Source organism: Fragaria vesca, linkage group LG1 (assembly GCF_000184155.1).
Source record: "Fragaria vesca subsp. vesca linkage group LG1, FraVesHawaii_1.0, whole genome shotgun sequence".
NCBI lineage: Eukaryota > Viridiplantae > Streptophyta > Magnoliopsida > Rosales > Rosaceae > Fragaria > Fragaria vesca.
The window spans coordinates 4,404,493-4,421,127 of NC_020491.1; the positions used below are offsets into that span (position 1 = coordinate 4,404,493).

The 16,635-nt window shown below is 38.2% G+C and overlaps 1 protein-coding gene and 2 pseudogenes across 2 annotated transcripts; 1 reads left to right on the forward strand and 2 right to left on the reverse strand.

Moving 5' to 3' along the window:
* Positions 1 to 2,405: 2,405 nt before the first annotated feature.
* LOC101295463 (palmitoyl-monogalactosyldiacylglycerol delta-7 desaturase, chloroplastic-like) lies at positions 2,406 to 3,754 on the reverse strand. The gene is made up of 5 exons (XM_004288818.1): positions 3,470 to 3,754; positions 3,244 to 3,384; positions 2,974 to 3,117; positions 2,755 to 2,861; positions 2,406 to 2,652 (listed from the first exon to the last, which is right to left on the reverse strand). Exons 1-5 carry the CDS (start codon positions 3,752 to 3,754, stop codon positions 2,406 to 2,408), a joined length of 924 nt encoding a protein of 307 aa, XP_004288866.1.
* Positions 3,755 to 5,670: 1,916 nt separating this feature from the next.
* LOC101295758 lies at positions 5,671 to 8,553 on the reverse strand (annotated as a pseudogene). Its single transcript, XR_183829.1, has 4 exons — positions 8,048 to 8,553; positions 6,793 to 7,891; positions 6,279 to 6,557; positions 5,671 to 6,162 (listed from the first exon to the last, which is right to left on the reverse strand). The product of XR_183829.1 is annotated as a TMV resistance protein N-like (transcript).
* A 4,656-nt stretch (positions 8,554 to 13,209) lies between these two features.
* LOC101296043 overlaps positions 13,210 to 16,635 on the forward strand; it is a 5,526-nt pseudogene continuing 2,100 nt past the window's right edge.

The following is a 16,635-nucleotide window of genomic DNA, read 5'->3' on the forward strand; positions in this document are numbered from 1 at the left end:
AAATTGTATAAGTTTTAAAAAACTTTATCTCGTAATTTGAGGAACTTCACACCCTCTATAATTTCGATCAAGAGACTTCAGGTCTCGATTTGAATTCAAAAATTGGTCTATTTGTAATCAGTATCATGCTTCACCATATTAAATGAGCGTGTAAGCATATGATAAAACTCATGAATCACAAGCAGAAAGTATGAGCGACTTAGCTCTTTCATGTCGTTGTGCTCTCTAAAGGGAATCATGCTTGACTAGACCTGAAAATTGATCACTTTGAGTATCTCATAAATTAATGAGGACACGGATAGGAGGCCGAAGTATATGCATGGCTGCGTCATCCATGGTCCAAAACCCAAAATCAAGCTCTTTGCGCTTGTCCAATGCCAATTTACAAGAAACGCCATGAGATGTTGATGCGGCATGAGAAACCAGAGATCTGGTATTAGAGAACGAATGGGGTCAAACATAACTTATGCATCTCTATGAAAACCAATAAAAACAGAATTTGGTCTAGAAAACAAAACAGTAAAATAAACTATCCAATCATAGAAAACCAATTTGGTCTTTGATCACCATGTATGAACGAATCAAGCACTAAAAGATATATAAAATAAACTATTGTAATTGCTAGATAATGAACACAGTCAAGTATGGTATCAAACACCCACCATCCTAATTGTTTTCGCTAACAATAAAAAGTAAAAAGAAAATTGATGATCATATCAATAGAACAATGAAACTCATAGATAATAATCTTGGAAAAGAAAACAACGAATGTTGCACCAAGAAAACAATGTATTGTAAAGTAAAAAAAAGAGAAGACACAGATAGACTAGTTTAGAGGAGGTAGAAGTCTACTCATTTATTCTCATTAACCTCTTTATATAGAGGTAGGGTTTACATCAGAGTACATAACTAATGAATAATTACATAGACAGCCATATAGATTATAATATTTATAACAGTAGATTTATACTACCAATTGTATTCCTTGTAATCTCCTATATATACCTCCACTGTCAGATGAATAAAATGCCAGACAATTCATTCTCAATTGTGTTCTATATTTGGCTAGAAAGATGACAAAGTTGATGGGGACCAGAAGGATGAGGCAGCAGAGAGAAAAAAAAACAATGACAAAGTTGATGACACAGTTCCGAATCAAAATCAAGATGAAAATTATGAAGACCAAACTCTCCTGGAGGGCTTTAGCAATGGCTGAGGAGCGAAAAAAGCGGAAGACATACAAGAGAAAGAAAAGAAACAAGAAATGAATTGCTTCGAGTTCTATGAGGTTGTTTTTTTTGGCAGAAGTGAAATATAAAGTTTTCATTGGACGGGAAAAGTAAATGTTAAGTTAAGTTAGAGTCGATTCCAAAAGAAAAGTTGTTGACTGAGAGAAAAAGAAAAGCTAAAGAAATGGCTGAGAATGAATGTCAGTATTAAATCCAGCTGAATATAAACCAGTTAAACACAGCAGGATTGGCCACAAAGAGATATGCACTGCCCAATTAAATGTTGTCATTTCTATTCCAGAACTTACCCGTAGTAGTATAGTACTAAGATGAATATAAATCAACCTATGATTGACCGAGGAGTGGAAGTTAGTTATTCGCCATTCCTAACACTTGCTGATCAATCAATGCATTTCTATTTTCTGACCAAGTACTTATTGCACGCACTGCCATGCATGGCGTATATATATACATGAAGGATATGAAGCGGACGTCTGCATTCGGCTTAAAGTGCGGACGTCCGTCCGTTCTTCACCCTCCGGCGCCGGCGACGGCGCGCCTCCACCCCAAAAGACTCCAGCAACGTCCCCGATCACTTTCCCTCCCCGGCGAGTCCATTTTTTTCCGGTTTTTCCGACGAGATCACCCAAAACTTCAAACAAAGTCGATCTCGCCGGAAACTGGAAAAAAACGGACTCGCCGGGGAGGAGAAGTAGTCGGGGACGCTGCTGGAGTCTTCTAGGGTGGAGGCGCACTGTCGCCGGCGCCGGAGGATGGAGAACGGACGGACGTTCGCATTTTAAGCCGAGTGCGGACGTCCGCTCTACATCCTTTCTATATATATATATATACACTGAACAATACATAAATGTTGCATGTGATATATTTATTTTGCTTCTGGATCGGATTGGCCCAAAATCCCCCTGGCCACAAACAATAAACAGACAAGAAATTATTGATTCTGATCTATGCCTCTTTTACTAGATCCATCAGAACTGTAACTCGCTCAATAATGACTCCAAGAGTCCGTTCACTTACACCATGATGCGTAGAATTTTTGTTATTAAGCATCATATCAATCACGGAGAAACAAAATAATAATGTTGTGATACAGAATAATATAGATATGTATATATAGCACAATATGTGAGCAGCTAGCTAGGTTTGATCCTTGAATCATTTCACTTTGGTTTCGAACCTTCCCTCCTGCTCCATGCTACTGACTTTGTTTGATAAAGCTTTTCGGTTCTTCTGAAGCTCAGTCGGGAGCTTAACGTCCGTTGCCAAACCAACGATTTCGAGAAATCTTATCAGATACCAAGTAATATCAATTTGCCACCATTCAAAGCCTTGTCGAGCTGAGTACTCAAACGCATGGTGGTTGTTGTGCCAACCTTCTCCATGAGCTAGCAATCCAAATAACCTAATTAACCAAAAAAATTTACAGAAATTTGTTACGTTAATTACCATTAGTAGCCGAGAAACATATGCACGAGCGATGTAAGTACGCGATAATATCAATTACCAATTGTTTCTGGACAAATCGTCAGTTTCCCATACTTGGTTTCCCCATATGTGGCAAATCGAATTTATCGAAAACGTTACATGGAGAAGAAATACCGTTCTCATAGCCTACAATTTTATTATAAGAAACAAATATATAAGCAAAATAGTTTAACTATTTGGTTAAATAGAAAGGATGATGCGTTTCGAAGTAAGAAAAGGTGAGAGGAAATTCTATTACCCATGCCCAAACTAAATAGGGCATTCCTCCTATATGATAGAGTACAACTCCACAAGCAACACAATGGTACGGGTACGTGTAGTGAAGAAACCTATAGTAGCTTTGTTTTTTCATATCTCCAACATTGTATAGTCGTCCATCATACTGCACAAATATTTCAAAGTTAACTAATTTTAAGCAAGTGTTAATTCGACCAAAAATGAAGAAGCTAAACTCTTATTTGTACTAAGAAGATCAAATGAGAAGATCAAACAAGAGATTTATACGTACACTTCCAAAACGTTTACAGTAATCAAAGATCCAACCAATGTGACTAAACCAGAAACCCTTAAGAGGAGTATGAGGGTCATTCGGTGTGTCCGTAAACTGGTGGTGACTTCTGTGCGAGCTAACCCATTCTAGAGGACTTCCCTGTAAAATCGAAAACCAGCTTAGAACCTTTTCCAATGTGAAATACATAATAATGTAAGAAGATGAAATTTAGGGCATGATGAACCTGAAGTGAATGAACAGCGCAATAGGCGAAGAAGTATTCGAGCCATTTGGGAAGCTTGAAGCTTTTATGGGCGAGATTTCGATGGAAAGATAGGGTTACGCCCACGCCGGTAACATAGTAGAGTGCTACTGCCAACCAAAATGCAGACCAGGTGAAGTAGAATGGCGCCAGTAAAGCAAGGAGATGTATAGAACCAAGGGTGAAGAGACTAGCTATGTCGACGAAGTTCCATTGCCTCCCCAGAAAATATACCGGCTTCTGCACCACCCAAAGTAGCCTTCCCATCTTCTTCAAGAGCTAAGCTGTGTTGCTTCTCTCTTCTGTAGTTCTGTGCTAAATCTGAGTGAGTGGCACATATATATAACGAATAGCTAGTTACGGGAGCTCCTAGTCATACTGTGATATATATATTTTTATGCTAGTCATACTGTATGTGAGGATATTGTTCTTATCTATTGAACTGCATTTACTTTTTCATATCATGGTACCTACCCATGCAATAATAGTGTCGTTTTATTTTTTTTCGACAGTGTTAGGGTACCGTATGGTTTTTCTAGACATAGAAGGTTAGAAGTTAATTAATTTTCTCGATGCATATGAAATACTTGAATTATGTATCACACCACAACGGCGCATGTCCACTTTGACAACGCGTTTCAGTGTTTAAAACTAACTAGGGAGGAGGAGCACACTCAACTAAGCAACAATCAGGAGGCATCATTTTTCTCTGGCAACGATTCATTTATTTATTTGATTGCTAATTGATACAAAAACTATTAAACTAGCTAGTTGAATTTCTGGCAATGGCCTTCTTTCTCTTCTAGTGGCCGGGATATACAGTTGACTTGTGCTATTGTGTAGGTGAGGCTGGTATTGGTGGGGAGGTGCATGTACGTCTTTAAATTCTTCCAATTTGTATATGATCTTCATGTTTATCTTTTTTTCTTGGCGATCGAGTTGGACATATAAACCGTGACGAAGAAAAAGGAAAACCTGTTAATTATGTGCTCGATCGGTGAGTCAATAATCTTGTTGTTAGGTTATAAGTTTCTAACCTGCAGACGCAGAAAGAAAAACTAAGCAGCAATTAACTACAGCTAGCATCTTGGACGGTGGCCAAAACCATTTGTCAGACTTGGTCGTTGGTGGTGGCATATATACAGATCTATCAATAATAGAGTAGTCAAGAGTTGCAGCTAGCTAGGCCACAGAGAGATCGATATCGATCTACAAATTTTGTCTCCAGGAGTTACGATTATTATCGCAATTACAATGTTTTATCAAATTAATACTTGTTCATGTTTTAGTTTCATCGCAATTGCTGTAGCAAACTACCTTGTACATGCATGCATAAACTACCTTGTACATGCATGCATGTATGGTTTAGGAGGAAGAAGAAAGGTGGAGGAGAAACAGAGAGAAGACGGGAAACGGTAGAAAATATAACGCATGACAAAGACTATAAAAAATCCAATACATATTGGAAATTAAGTAGCCTCAATTGGAAGAAAATAATTCCAAACATAAGTTGGAATTGATTTTGGAGAAAGAGGAAATGGGGAAGAAGGAATCGGCATACGGGGATACTGGGAGTGTTGAAGAAGAGAAGCATGAGTCCATGAGTTCAGCTTGTGCTTAAGTTAGACGTTAGACAGTTAAACATGTCCTGAGCTTCGGTAATAAGACGAAATATCCACTAAACACATTATACACAGGAATAATAACAATGCCTTCACTATCACAACCTTGAACAAAAACCAAATTTCTAAGGAAGTGAAATTTACAACTCTCAATAAGTCTATCATAGATGTGAATAACAAAATAGTGTGTGTGAATAACATTACCCTATATCTATTACATCTTCCTGATGCCACAACAGTGTACGTATGAGGTAATTACATCCCACAGTACTCAAAATCCCTAACATTGTCTGATAACAAATCCACTAATCCATAATTTCTCAAGTGAATTACTTGAAACACCTTGCAGCTATTCTGGATATACCACCCCGATTCTCCTCCTACAAACCATTCTCAAGTGATTTCACTATTCCGCTTATTCTTGCCTTCAAATTTCCCTAGAACATTTCAAACCTAATTAGATGCAAAATATCTAGCTAATTATATATGAGTAGAGAAAACTAGTATAGTAAGTGGCTGGAAACTAATCTCTCTCAAAAACTCAAAAGTAACTAATATCTCTCAAAAACTCAAAAGTAACGTAGCTAGTTTACCTAGTTTACGCTGCTGCCGGAGAAAAAGTTCTTGAGAAGATTCCAGTAAACGTCGTTTTAGTCCACTCAGGCCTTGTCGAGATTGAAAGTCCAGGTTCCACAAGTTATCTATACAGGATGGTACATCACTTATGGCTGTGCCACTTATAGCAAGAGTTTTCAAAGAAACCATATTATGTATATCCTCGCTCAAATAATCAAATCTCGAACAGCCAGAAAGAACAAGAGTCCTAAGAGAACGCAACTCGTAAAATTCCTCTGGAAGGTACTTGAGCATAGTGCAGCCTTTAAGATTTAGCAAGACAAGGTGAGAAAGAAGTCCGATGGACTGGTCAATCTCTGGCAAGCTCACACAGTGTTTAAGGATCAAATACTTTAGATTTGGGAGTTGTGAAAAGTCCAGTGATTGTGTTAGGTAATGTGAATGACTAAGATTAAGCACCTCCAATCTCTCAAGCCGCTGTTAGACAACACCAAAACAAGAAACAGACAAAATCAGAAATCCAAAAAGAAGAGAAGTGGAGCTTTGTGTATGTACTAAACCAGAGAAAGATGTTTGGAAGTTTCTTAATATACCTTAGAATCCTCCCAAAATCGTACGAGATTGCTGCACCGCAGATCGAGAGAGATCAGGCATGTTTCACTGAGAAACTCATTTCGTATAACCTCTGGAGAGTATCCTCGCAAGCAGAGCCAACTTAACTTGCTGGGAAACTGGTCGCAGTGTCCAGTGAGTTGTACATAGTTGAGTTGGAGCAATTTGAGTCTCTTCATGTTTCTAAATGCTTCTGTGCTGAAGCTCATGTTGTCAGATCTTTGCAAGTTTAAAGCAAGTCCTTCAGTCTCTTCAGTTCCCTGTTAACAGAAGACACTAAATTAGTAAAAAAGATAGTTGCATGTGAGAAAATGATTTATCCACAGGCGCGCAGCAGAGTCATGAATGCATATGTATACTTTCTTACTGCCATGATGATGATGTAGAAGATGAAATGACTAGAATAGAATATGAAATTAATGAAGCAGTAGAGTACTATAATCAATAGAGATATGATGTATATATGCTTTTCTTGATGGGGCTGGGAGTACTTACAGATTTACCTGTCAATACATCTATTACATCTTCCTGACGATACAATCTACTACATCTTTCAGGGCGTTTAGGGGATTCTTCACGAACAACTTCTCTGCCCATGTCTCGCAATAAATCATGCATCATGAGCTTGTTTTTCTCACTGACAGTTACAAGACAACGTTTCTGCAGGACACTGATTTCTATTTCTGGAGAAAAACCACATCCCATCAGTATTTGTATGACATATTCCTTGTTCATTCCAATGAAAAAACAACATATATGGAGGAATATGTTCTTCTGGCTCTCATCAATTGCATCAAAGCTTATTCTGAGCTTTGAATGAATTCTGACATCAGGAACTTTTTCCAATTTCTTCAGTGTGCTTTCCCATTCTCTTGCACTCTTTTTAAACAGAAAAGACCCTAAAACTTCAAGAGCCAGTGGTAAACCTCCACAGTACGTAACCACCCTTCTTGAGAGTTCAATATAGTCTTCATCAGGAGAATGATTTTGAAAGGCATGCCAACTGAAGAGCTCAAGACCTTCTTCTTCATTCATTTCTCGGGTTAGATGTACTGTATCCACTTTCAGTAGTTCTAGCACATGAAGATCTCTTGTTGTTATAATAATTCTACTACCTGGACCAAAGGTATCACGCCTTATAGCCAATGCATTCAATTGGTCCTCGTGATCTACATCATCAACAATGATAAGTACCTTTTTTCTTCCGAGTCGTTCTCTTATCACATTGATCCCTCAGGAAACATCACCTACCACAATCTTGATTGGTTTTAAGACATCAGAAAGAAGTCTTTCTTGCAGAGCAATCTTACCATTTGACTCCTTTGCAGTTTCCCTAACATCTGCTAGGAAACTTCTACCGTCAAAGTCATGATAAAATTTGTTATAGATGGCTTTGGCAAGTGTTGTTTTGCCGATTCCACCCATACCCCAAAGTCCAACAATGCGAACATCATTACCTCCAACACGCAAAGAATTACTGATATCTTCAACACGAGAATCTATTCCAACTGGGTTGACAGCTAAGTTCAAGTATGTGTTGGTTAGCTGTCTGCATATCTCGTCAACAATGCTATTGATAAACTCTGCTTCACGCCTGTCAGTTAGATTCAGAAGAAGAACTAAGAAGTAGAAATAAATCACCACATCAGTCAAAGCTTAAAAAGAAAATGACCAACTGAAAAGACAGCATACGGAAAAAGGGTAACAGGTAGCAAATAACAAATATGAAAAAGAAGATGAAAAGTATTACCTATCAGCAATATCGAATCCAGCCAAACTCGCTGCTTCTCCAAGAGCAGCTCTCCACCTGGCTATCGTATCCCTACCTAGTTCAGCTTCATGTTTCTCAAATGCCTTGCCAAAACTACCTTCCTGCTTCCTGACATGAGAAGGATCAACATGATAGAATATGGGGAAAACCAGTTGCCTTTGTGTTCTTCTACACTCCATGATCTCGACCAGCTCCTGGAGACACCAACGTGAATATGCGTACGTCTCTGAGAAGACAATGAGAGAGATCCTACATGCTTGGATTGTCCCCACTAACTCCTCCCCTATATTTTCTCCTCTTCTAAGTCCCTCTGTATCCCTAAATGTCCAGACTCCCGCACGTTCTAGTGCCGCGTAGAGGTGGTCCGTGAAGGCACTTCGTGTGTCTTCACCTCTGAAGCTCAGGAACACGTCGTACGTCCAGCATTGTGAGGGAGATGAATCTGATGGCAGCGGCAATGATGACGAAGACGATGGCCTCTTCATATTGTTGGTTCAGATTTAAATCGGTAAGAATAGAAAGCTCAGATGTGAGTCAAGTAAACTACTGAAAGTTGATCCAGAGCCATATGGAAATGTACAAAACTTGGTAGGCCTATGCGTTACGTTCACCTAATACAAAAATAAAAAAAAAAAAAAAAAAAAAAAAAAAAACAAGATGAAGGATTATCTTCGGTTCTTGTTCATGCCCACATGTCCAACAACTATTTTTCTTGGCAATTTCAGACTACTTTTTTCCTTTGCCTTAAACTACCAGGAAAAAAGAGGCACAGAGGTACAACAATAAACATCAAAGGGAAAGCAACAATGCTACTAGAAGCTAGAGAAAGGCATAAGGTCCTTTGCTTGGTGTACCCAAGTATCAAGTCTTGAAATGAAACAAAGGCACTGAGCGATATACCAGATGATATGATCATATGATAGGAAAGTAAAATTAATGAATTACACTTATAGTTTCAGACGTGTGTAAGCAAAAAAATTTCATTGCTGAAAAGTGTAGGATAATCTTTGTATATTTCACGAAACAATTGATTGAAACTAAGACAAGTGCACTGAACATCTACAAGTCTCAGATAGACCAGGACATAGCAAAACAGACTCATGAATACCACAACTAGACAATGGTTTATACAGATAAATTGCACATGCTTCTAATCAATAAATTCCTAACTTGGATTGATAACTACCAATAATAACCAAATTCTTAATAATAATAATAATATTATTATTAAAAAAACACTACTGCTAATATATAATCTTGTCAATATGTCTCAGACTTGCTCTGTCCATATTGAAACGAAAGCTGAACAAAAAATGAATCATATTATATATGATCAATAACTTGAATTCACTACAGCATCAGCAAGGTGGGTACTCTTTTGCAAGGTTATGTGTCAATACCTATACTCCTCTACTGATGCTCATTCAAGGACTAGAAATTCAATAAATAAACCACCAAACCACCCCCCACTTGCCATCATAAACTTAACAAGAAAAATTTCAAGAAGTACTCTGAGACCAACAACTACCAGTTTTATCTTTCACCCAAACCAGTACTTAAGATTCAGATTACTTAAAATTCGTATAGAAGTACACACTCATAAACGTAATACAATATTAGTGGTAACATGCTGTATACAAAACTTCCCGTAGTTTCTAACATCATCAAGAACAATCTAATTCAAGCCTAGAGCAAGGACAATCCTAAGTAACTACAGCAAACCAGCTGTTTTTCAGGCCTCTTCTGCCTATCTTTCTTGACTTTTTCTCAAAAGCTCAATAGATTCAACCAAAACACACCATAAATACCAAAATCTCTTAACCCAACTTAAATTGTAGAATGCTTAACCACATCATATAAAACAAACACCCATATAGCCAGAATCCCATTTCTGACAGTAAATCTTGGATTATAGAATCAAATACAGGGCAGGAAAAGATAATCAACAACTGGGTCTGACAAAAAAATGATCAACATGAACAAAACCCAGATGGGAATCAAAACAATCAAAGCAAAGAAATCGACAGAACTGGGAGTTGAGATAGCAAGCAAAAGAAGCAAAAAAAGAACAGACCTTGGTGATGGCAGAGGAAGACGTTGTTCGTGTGTCCTGAGTTTTTGAAGAGAGGACGTTGAAGAGAGGAAGACGTGAGAGAGATGAAAGAAAGTAAGAAACAATAGAAGAGTTTTGAGAGTTTGGCTTGACACCGTCAAATTTACACGTGTAAATGACCAAAAGTAACATATCGGATCAAGATGTTCTGAGATATCTTAAGAAGGGCAAGGGCAAAACAAGTACAGTATCCGGTTCCAGTACATGCAGTTTGATTCATATCCAGTACTAAATATACTACAGATTTTGAATCAAAATATAAACTAAACATTCCCAGAAGCCAACATGATTTCGTGTATTACTGTTTATAGATAGACAGGGTGCAGTAGTAAAGGAATTGCACTAGGCTTAATAACTACATATATATAGGAGATGCTACACTAAGACTCCCATCCAATACTTCAAACAATAACAATCATACTAGTGACAGAACTACATGTCTATACATCACATTCTTAAAGTAAAACAAGTAAGAACTCCCTCAACATCAACAAGACACTACCAATTCAGCCGCAATTCCAACCAAATAAGCTAGCTTTCTCATTTCAACAAAACACAGGACAAACAAGAAAGAGGAACATATGGTCATGCTGTATGCTCTTTAGTTTTGATCCTTAAAGGTGAGTGGCACTATGTGGTAATCTCAGGTGCAATTTCCAAGTTGTTTACTAATAGATAAGTGAATGTACTATGTAGACTCGAGCAAGTTAATTTTAGATGAATGAATCCCCCTTGAATGAAACCCCCCCTCTGTGATGCTGATGCCTATTCAACTTGTCATTCCCATTGGTGAAGCAAGGAGCACAAGCTCTCTGTCATTCCATAACCGCTTCTGCCTTCTTAACATTCCATCCTTCCTTTCCTGTAAGAAACTCTTCAGAATCTCGATAGAACACAACAACGCAAACACAAGTATCCATGCATGCACAATGTGAAATTATAGAACAAAGAGATAATCACTCAATTGAGCAAAGAATTTTCATTATAGGCTAAATATTGTGTGACATATCAATCAGGTTCCAGCCAAAGAGGTTTAATTATTTCTTCAGACACCATCGGCCCCAATCTAAAAATTTATACTGAATTTCAAAAATTTAAGCAGTGAACCCTAAACTTTAACCCCTTAAAATATATAGAGCCACATATGGATCAAAATTTCATAACTCATCAAAACTTGAACAAGCCATACCGTCCATCCCCAGCTTCATCGGTGTCCACTTCATTGGTCGAGCCACCGTCTCTATCTTCTTCCACGTCATAATATCCGCCGTCGGTGGTGGCGGTACATAGCGGATTCAAAAGAGAGAGAGTGAGAGACCATTGAAAGTTTGAAACAAACGTTTTCACTTTCTCTATTCTTCTTGCCATAAAAGTGATTGGGCCTAACTAAATCCTGACCCATTTTCAATGAGACTATCAAGCCCACATTGACTGTTTGACTTTTGCTTCGTAAGAACTAAAGCTATTTAAACAGCGCGTGGGGTTGACGAACAAGAACTACCCGCTCTAAGGCGACAACGGTCACAACTGTGCTTTGATCCTCAAGTTCTTCTCCCATGCCAGGTCTCTCTGTGTTTTGAAACTCTTCAATTCCAACCGATCGGAATCCAACACTCGCCATTGATCAAACACTTATAATCGGAATCAAACACTCGCCATTGCAATTTGAATGCAGCTCCCACAATTGAAGGTGAAAAATGAACCAAAATACCAAGCAACTTATACGGATTTTGGATTAGGTTGCGGCAAACAATGCCATTGCAAATACTCCATTATTAAACCAGCAATCTATATGTATTACAACACTAGTCGAACTAAAACAGAGTGCATATCTAAAATTAAAGCTTAATGTCTCAACAGACAGTATATTACAAAATTTTAAGGATGGCTTCATGTAAGACACTTGTTCCAGAAATGATACCCATAGCCACAAGGGAATATAATATATGGTACGTAGTACAACAAGTGATGAAGCCTCGTTGGCTACAACGCATTTTTCTACCACTGAAAGGTTGGAGATTGTCTACTCAGGTTTATAAAGTTGGGCTTTTCATTCATCCGATCAGTCTTATCACTCTTATTCAATCTAAAATCAAACTTGAAATCCTAATCTATTCTAGTTTACATTACTAAGCGTGGCCGATGAGTGTAGTCGGAATAAGATCTGATCTGAGCAAATATTCTTCACTTCAAAACCACTTTAAACTTAGCCTGGCCCGATGCCTAATTGTGCATAGACCGGCACGGCTCGAAGGCAGCAATGCGTACACGGTCTCGATTCCAAGTCTTTTGGCTCCAGTTTTCGTACATGGTCCCGGTTTCCAAGTCTTTTGGCTCAGGTTTTCGTACGTCATAGTTCAAAAAAGAAAATAAATAACCACAGGTGGTCGAGTTGGTAAGACTTAAAAGTCTAGGTGTGGGAATTCACATACATATATTCAAATCATATGAAGATGTTGATTAGAGTTTCGATCCCAATTTACTTTTGATGGCTAAAGAGACGAAACATTTTGGCATCATCTCTCAATGTGGTTATAAACATAGAAAGCTTTTAAGGATATGATCTCTATAAAAAAGAAAACGGTTAAGCATGTGGTATCGTGGTTATGAGCTTTTAACGAGGACCTTATTATGAGGATTAAGTGAGGACTTTCAAATGAACGGTATGATGAATGTTTTAACTTTTAATTGATATTTTCAAATTCCCATGTGCATGTAATCCAACCGTTTATTTGAAAGTCCTCACTTGGTTCTCGTTAGAAGCTCTTTCATAGTATTAGTACCCACTGATTTATTTTGTTTTATTTTTTTGATAAGACAAGAGGTTACACCCGCTGATTGGTAACGGGGCAGTTAGGTATTTTGCTTCTAGTGACAAAACTCGCACATCTGTCTCGAACAGTAGAATAAGGGTTTCTGTTTTGAGAGTTGACTTGACTCCATCCTGCATTGCTTATGAGGGTGAGGACTGATCGAGATGCGAAACCAGTAATTTGCGTCGTTCAATTCTCAAAAGTCCGAACCAGAAATGGCTTCATCCTCATCACCATCCCCAACCTCCCCTTCAAAACACTGGATCCACGACGTGTTCTTGAGCTTCAGAGGTGTAGACACACGCATGAACTTCTCGGACAGACTCTACTCGGCATTAACACAGGCCGGAGTGAGGACCTTTAGGGATACCGAGGGAATAAGAAGAGGGGAAGACATCTCGGCGGCATTAATGGAGGCAATCGAAGGGTCTAGGATCGCTGTCGTCATCTTCTCATTGTTGTATGCTGATTCCGTGTGGTGCCTTGAGGAGCTGGTGAAGATCATGGAGTGCAGAAGAACGATGGGACAGTTAGTGTTCCCAGTGTTCTATTTTGTTGATCCTTCAGATGTGAGAAGACAGATTGGTAACTTTGAGAGGCCGTTTCAGAAACTTGAAGCTAGGTTTAAAGGTACGGATAAAGTATCCAGGTGGAGAGCTGCTCTTCGAGGGGCTGCAAATTTGTTTGGTTGGCATTTTTGGAACGACGGCCGGCGGTAAATATTACTTTCTTTTTTACTGTAAGTAGTGTATGCATTTCAAGTAGAGACTAGTTTACTTCTGCACATGTAGTCATATAACGTTTTTTCAAATGGTACTCAATAGCATTCTAAGATTTTGGTGATCAGTAGTTTTTAGAAAGTTGATTTTCATTGAAGGGTTATGCTAATTTGGAAACCCACATTTTACTATACATGCATAATGGCAAGGAGAAAGGTTAGGTAAAATGTATCTCTGTATAGTTTTTAGTTTATCTAAGGTCGATTGGGAATTGAGAGTTAATAGGATAATTGGTGGTTAACTACATCAGGGGATCTGTATATATAGCTTCATCACCCTGTATAGAAATCTGTGTGAATAAGATATCCACACATTTTAATCTTGTAGTAAAACTGCACTAGCTATGAATCTTAGTTCTGCTTCTCATCATTTTAATTGACAGGAGTCACGTAGTGGATGTTGACACAATCGTTGACGAGATCGGTAGAATTCTGAATAACACGTACTTAAATGTAGCCCTCTACCCAGTTGGAATGGATTCTCGCATTGAGAGTATCAGTAATTCTTTGTCAGTTGGGTTACATGATGTTCGTATAATTGGAATTTGGGGTATGGGTGGGATAGGGAAAACAAGTATAGCAAAAGCCATCTATAACAAGTTTTATCATACCTTTGAAGGTACAAGTTTCCTTGCAAATGTTAGGGAAACTGCAAAGGACTCGAATGATAAGATCACTTTGCAAGAAAGACTTCTTTCTGATATATTAAAACCAACCAAGATAGAGGTAGGTATTGTTTCGAGAGGAATCAATGTGATTAAGGAAAGACTTAGAAGTAAAAAGGTACTTGTCATTGTTGATGATGTAGATGATGAGGATCATTTGAATGCATTAGCTATAAGGCGTGATTCCTTTGGTCCGGGAAGTAGAATTATTATAACAACAAGAGATCGACATTTGCTGAACCTACTTAAAGTGGATACAATACATCTGACTCAAGAAATGAAGGAAGAAGAAGCTCTTGAGCTCTTTAGTTGGCATGCATTTCAAAATCATTGTCCTGATGAAAGATTTTTGGAACTGTCAAGAAGAGTGGTTACTTACTGTGGAGGCTTACCACTGGCTCTTGAAGTTTTAGGGTCCTTTCTCTTTGAAAGGGAAAAGCACATTGGAGAAACTGGATAAAATTCCTGATGATAAAATTCAGAGAAAGCTCAGAATTAGCTTTGATGCACTTGATGAGAATCAGAGAAATATTTCTCCATATATCATGTTTCTTCATTGGAATGGACATGACCTATGTCATACGAATACTTGATGGATGTGGTTACTTTGGAGGAATAGGAATTAGTGTCCTCCTTCAACGTTGCCTTGTTACTGTAAGTGAAATAAACAAGCTCATGATGCATGATTTGCTTCGAGAAATGGGCAGAGAAGTTGTTCGCGCAGGATCCCCTAAATTCCCTGAAAAACGTAGTAGATTGTGGCGTCAGGAAGATGTTGTAGATGTATTGACAGAACTATCTGTAAGTACCTTCCAGTCAAGACTAGCATATGCATCTCATCTCTAATACTAAAAATAAATAACATCAATCAAATCTCATTTATGCATAACCATTTAGATGATACCGCTCCATATCATTTTAGGTACAATATCCAGTTGGCTTTATATCCTATATTAGTTTTGTGGTATTAAGAAAGTATAAATGCATTCATGATTCTTCCGCATGCAAATAAGTTTTTTCTTACTCCGATCCTTTTAACAGGGAACTGAAAAGACTGAAGGACTCGCTCTTATCTGCAAAGATCTGACCAAAAGAGTTTCATAACAAAAGCATTTAAAAAGATGAGGAGGCTGAAATTGCTCCAACTCAACTATGTACAGCTCACAGGAGACTACAAGTATTTTTCAAAAAGGTTAAGATGGCTCTGCTAGCGCGGATTCCCTCTAAATTTCATACCACAGGACTTCATTAATCAGCAAAACATGGTTTCCATCGATCTGCGGCATAGCAATCTTGTACAAGTTTGGGAGGACTCCAGGGTATATTACTATATTCAGTTCAACAAAACTTTCAGACTCTTCCCTTCTTCTCTTTTTGGGTGTTGATTTTTTTTTTTTCTTGTCTCGTTTAACACAGTTGCTGGACAAGTTGAAGATTCTCAACCTCAGTCATTCACATCATCTAACACTATCACCAGACTTTTCAAAACTCCCACATCTTGAGCATTTGATCCTGAAAGACTGTAAGAGTTTGTCAGTGATTCACCAGTCTATTGGAAATCTCAGAACACTTGCCTTGGTAAATCTTAAAGACTGCATAATGCTTAAGGACCTTCCAAGGAGTTTTTATACATTGAAATCAATTGAAACTCTTGTTCTTTCCGGCTGTTCAAAATTTGAGAAATTGGTTGAGGACATAGGGGAGATGATATCATTGACAACTCTACTTGTAGGTGGCACAGCCATAAGTGAAGTACCATCCTATATGGGAAGATTGAAGAATCTGAACTATCTATCACAACAAGGCCTGATTCGCCAGATACTACATAACCCAAAAGTGCCTAAAGATTACTTTTCTGCTCTTCTACTAGGCTTTACCTCATTAAAAAATATGAATCTGGGAAGCTGTATTTTTCATAGCCTTCCAAAGCTCGGTGGTCTTTCCAATCTTGAATATCTACGTTTCAATAATTGCACAAACCTTCCTGCAAGCAGAAACTTACCAACTAGTTTGAAGGAGCTGGAAGTGGATCACTGCACTGCACTGGAAACAGTTCAAAACTTCTCAGAAACAGAAAATTTTCCCGGCATGGAAAATGAAGCACACTCCAAAACATTAATACGGATAGAGAGATGCATTGATCATATAACTGCTGCTGTTTGGAAGAACATAATACAGGTTCTTTCTCTCTCTCTCTC

Excerpts from the sequence above, each read along its gene's own strand:
- LOC101295463 (XM_004288818.1), bottom strand. The coding sequence starts at position 3,754 with ATGGGAAGGCTACTTTGGGTGGTGCAGAAGCCGGTATATTTTCTGGGG. Across the intron at positions 3,385-3,469 it reads GCGCTGTTCATTCACTTCAG|GGAAGTCCTCTAGAATGGGT; the intron begins GTTCATCATGCC and ends TCGATTTTACAG. Across the intron at positions 2,653-2,754 it reads GATTTGTCCAGAAACAATTG|GTTATTTGGATTGCTAGCTC; the intron begins GTAATTGATATT and ends TTGGTTAATTAG.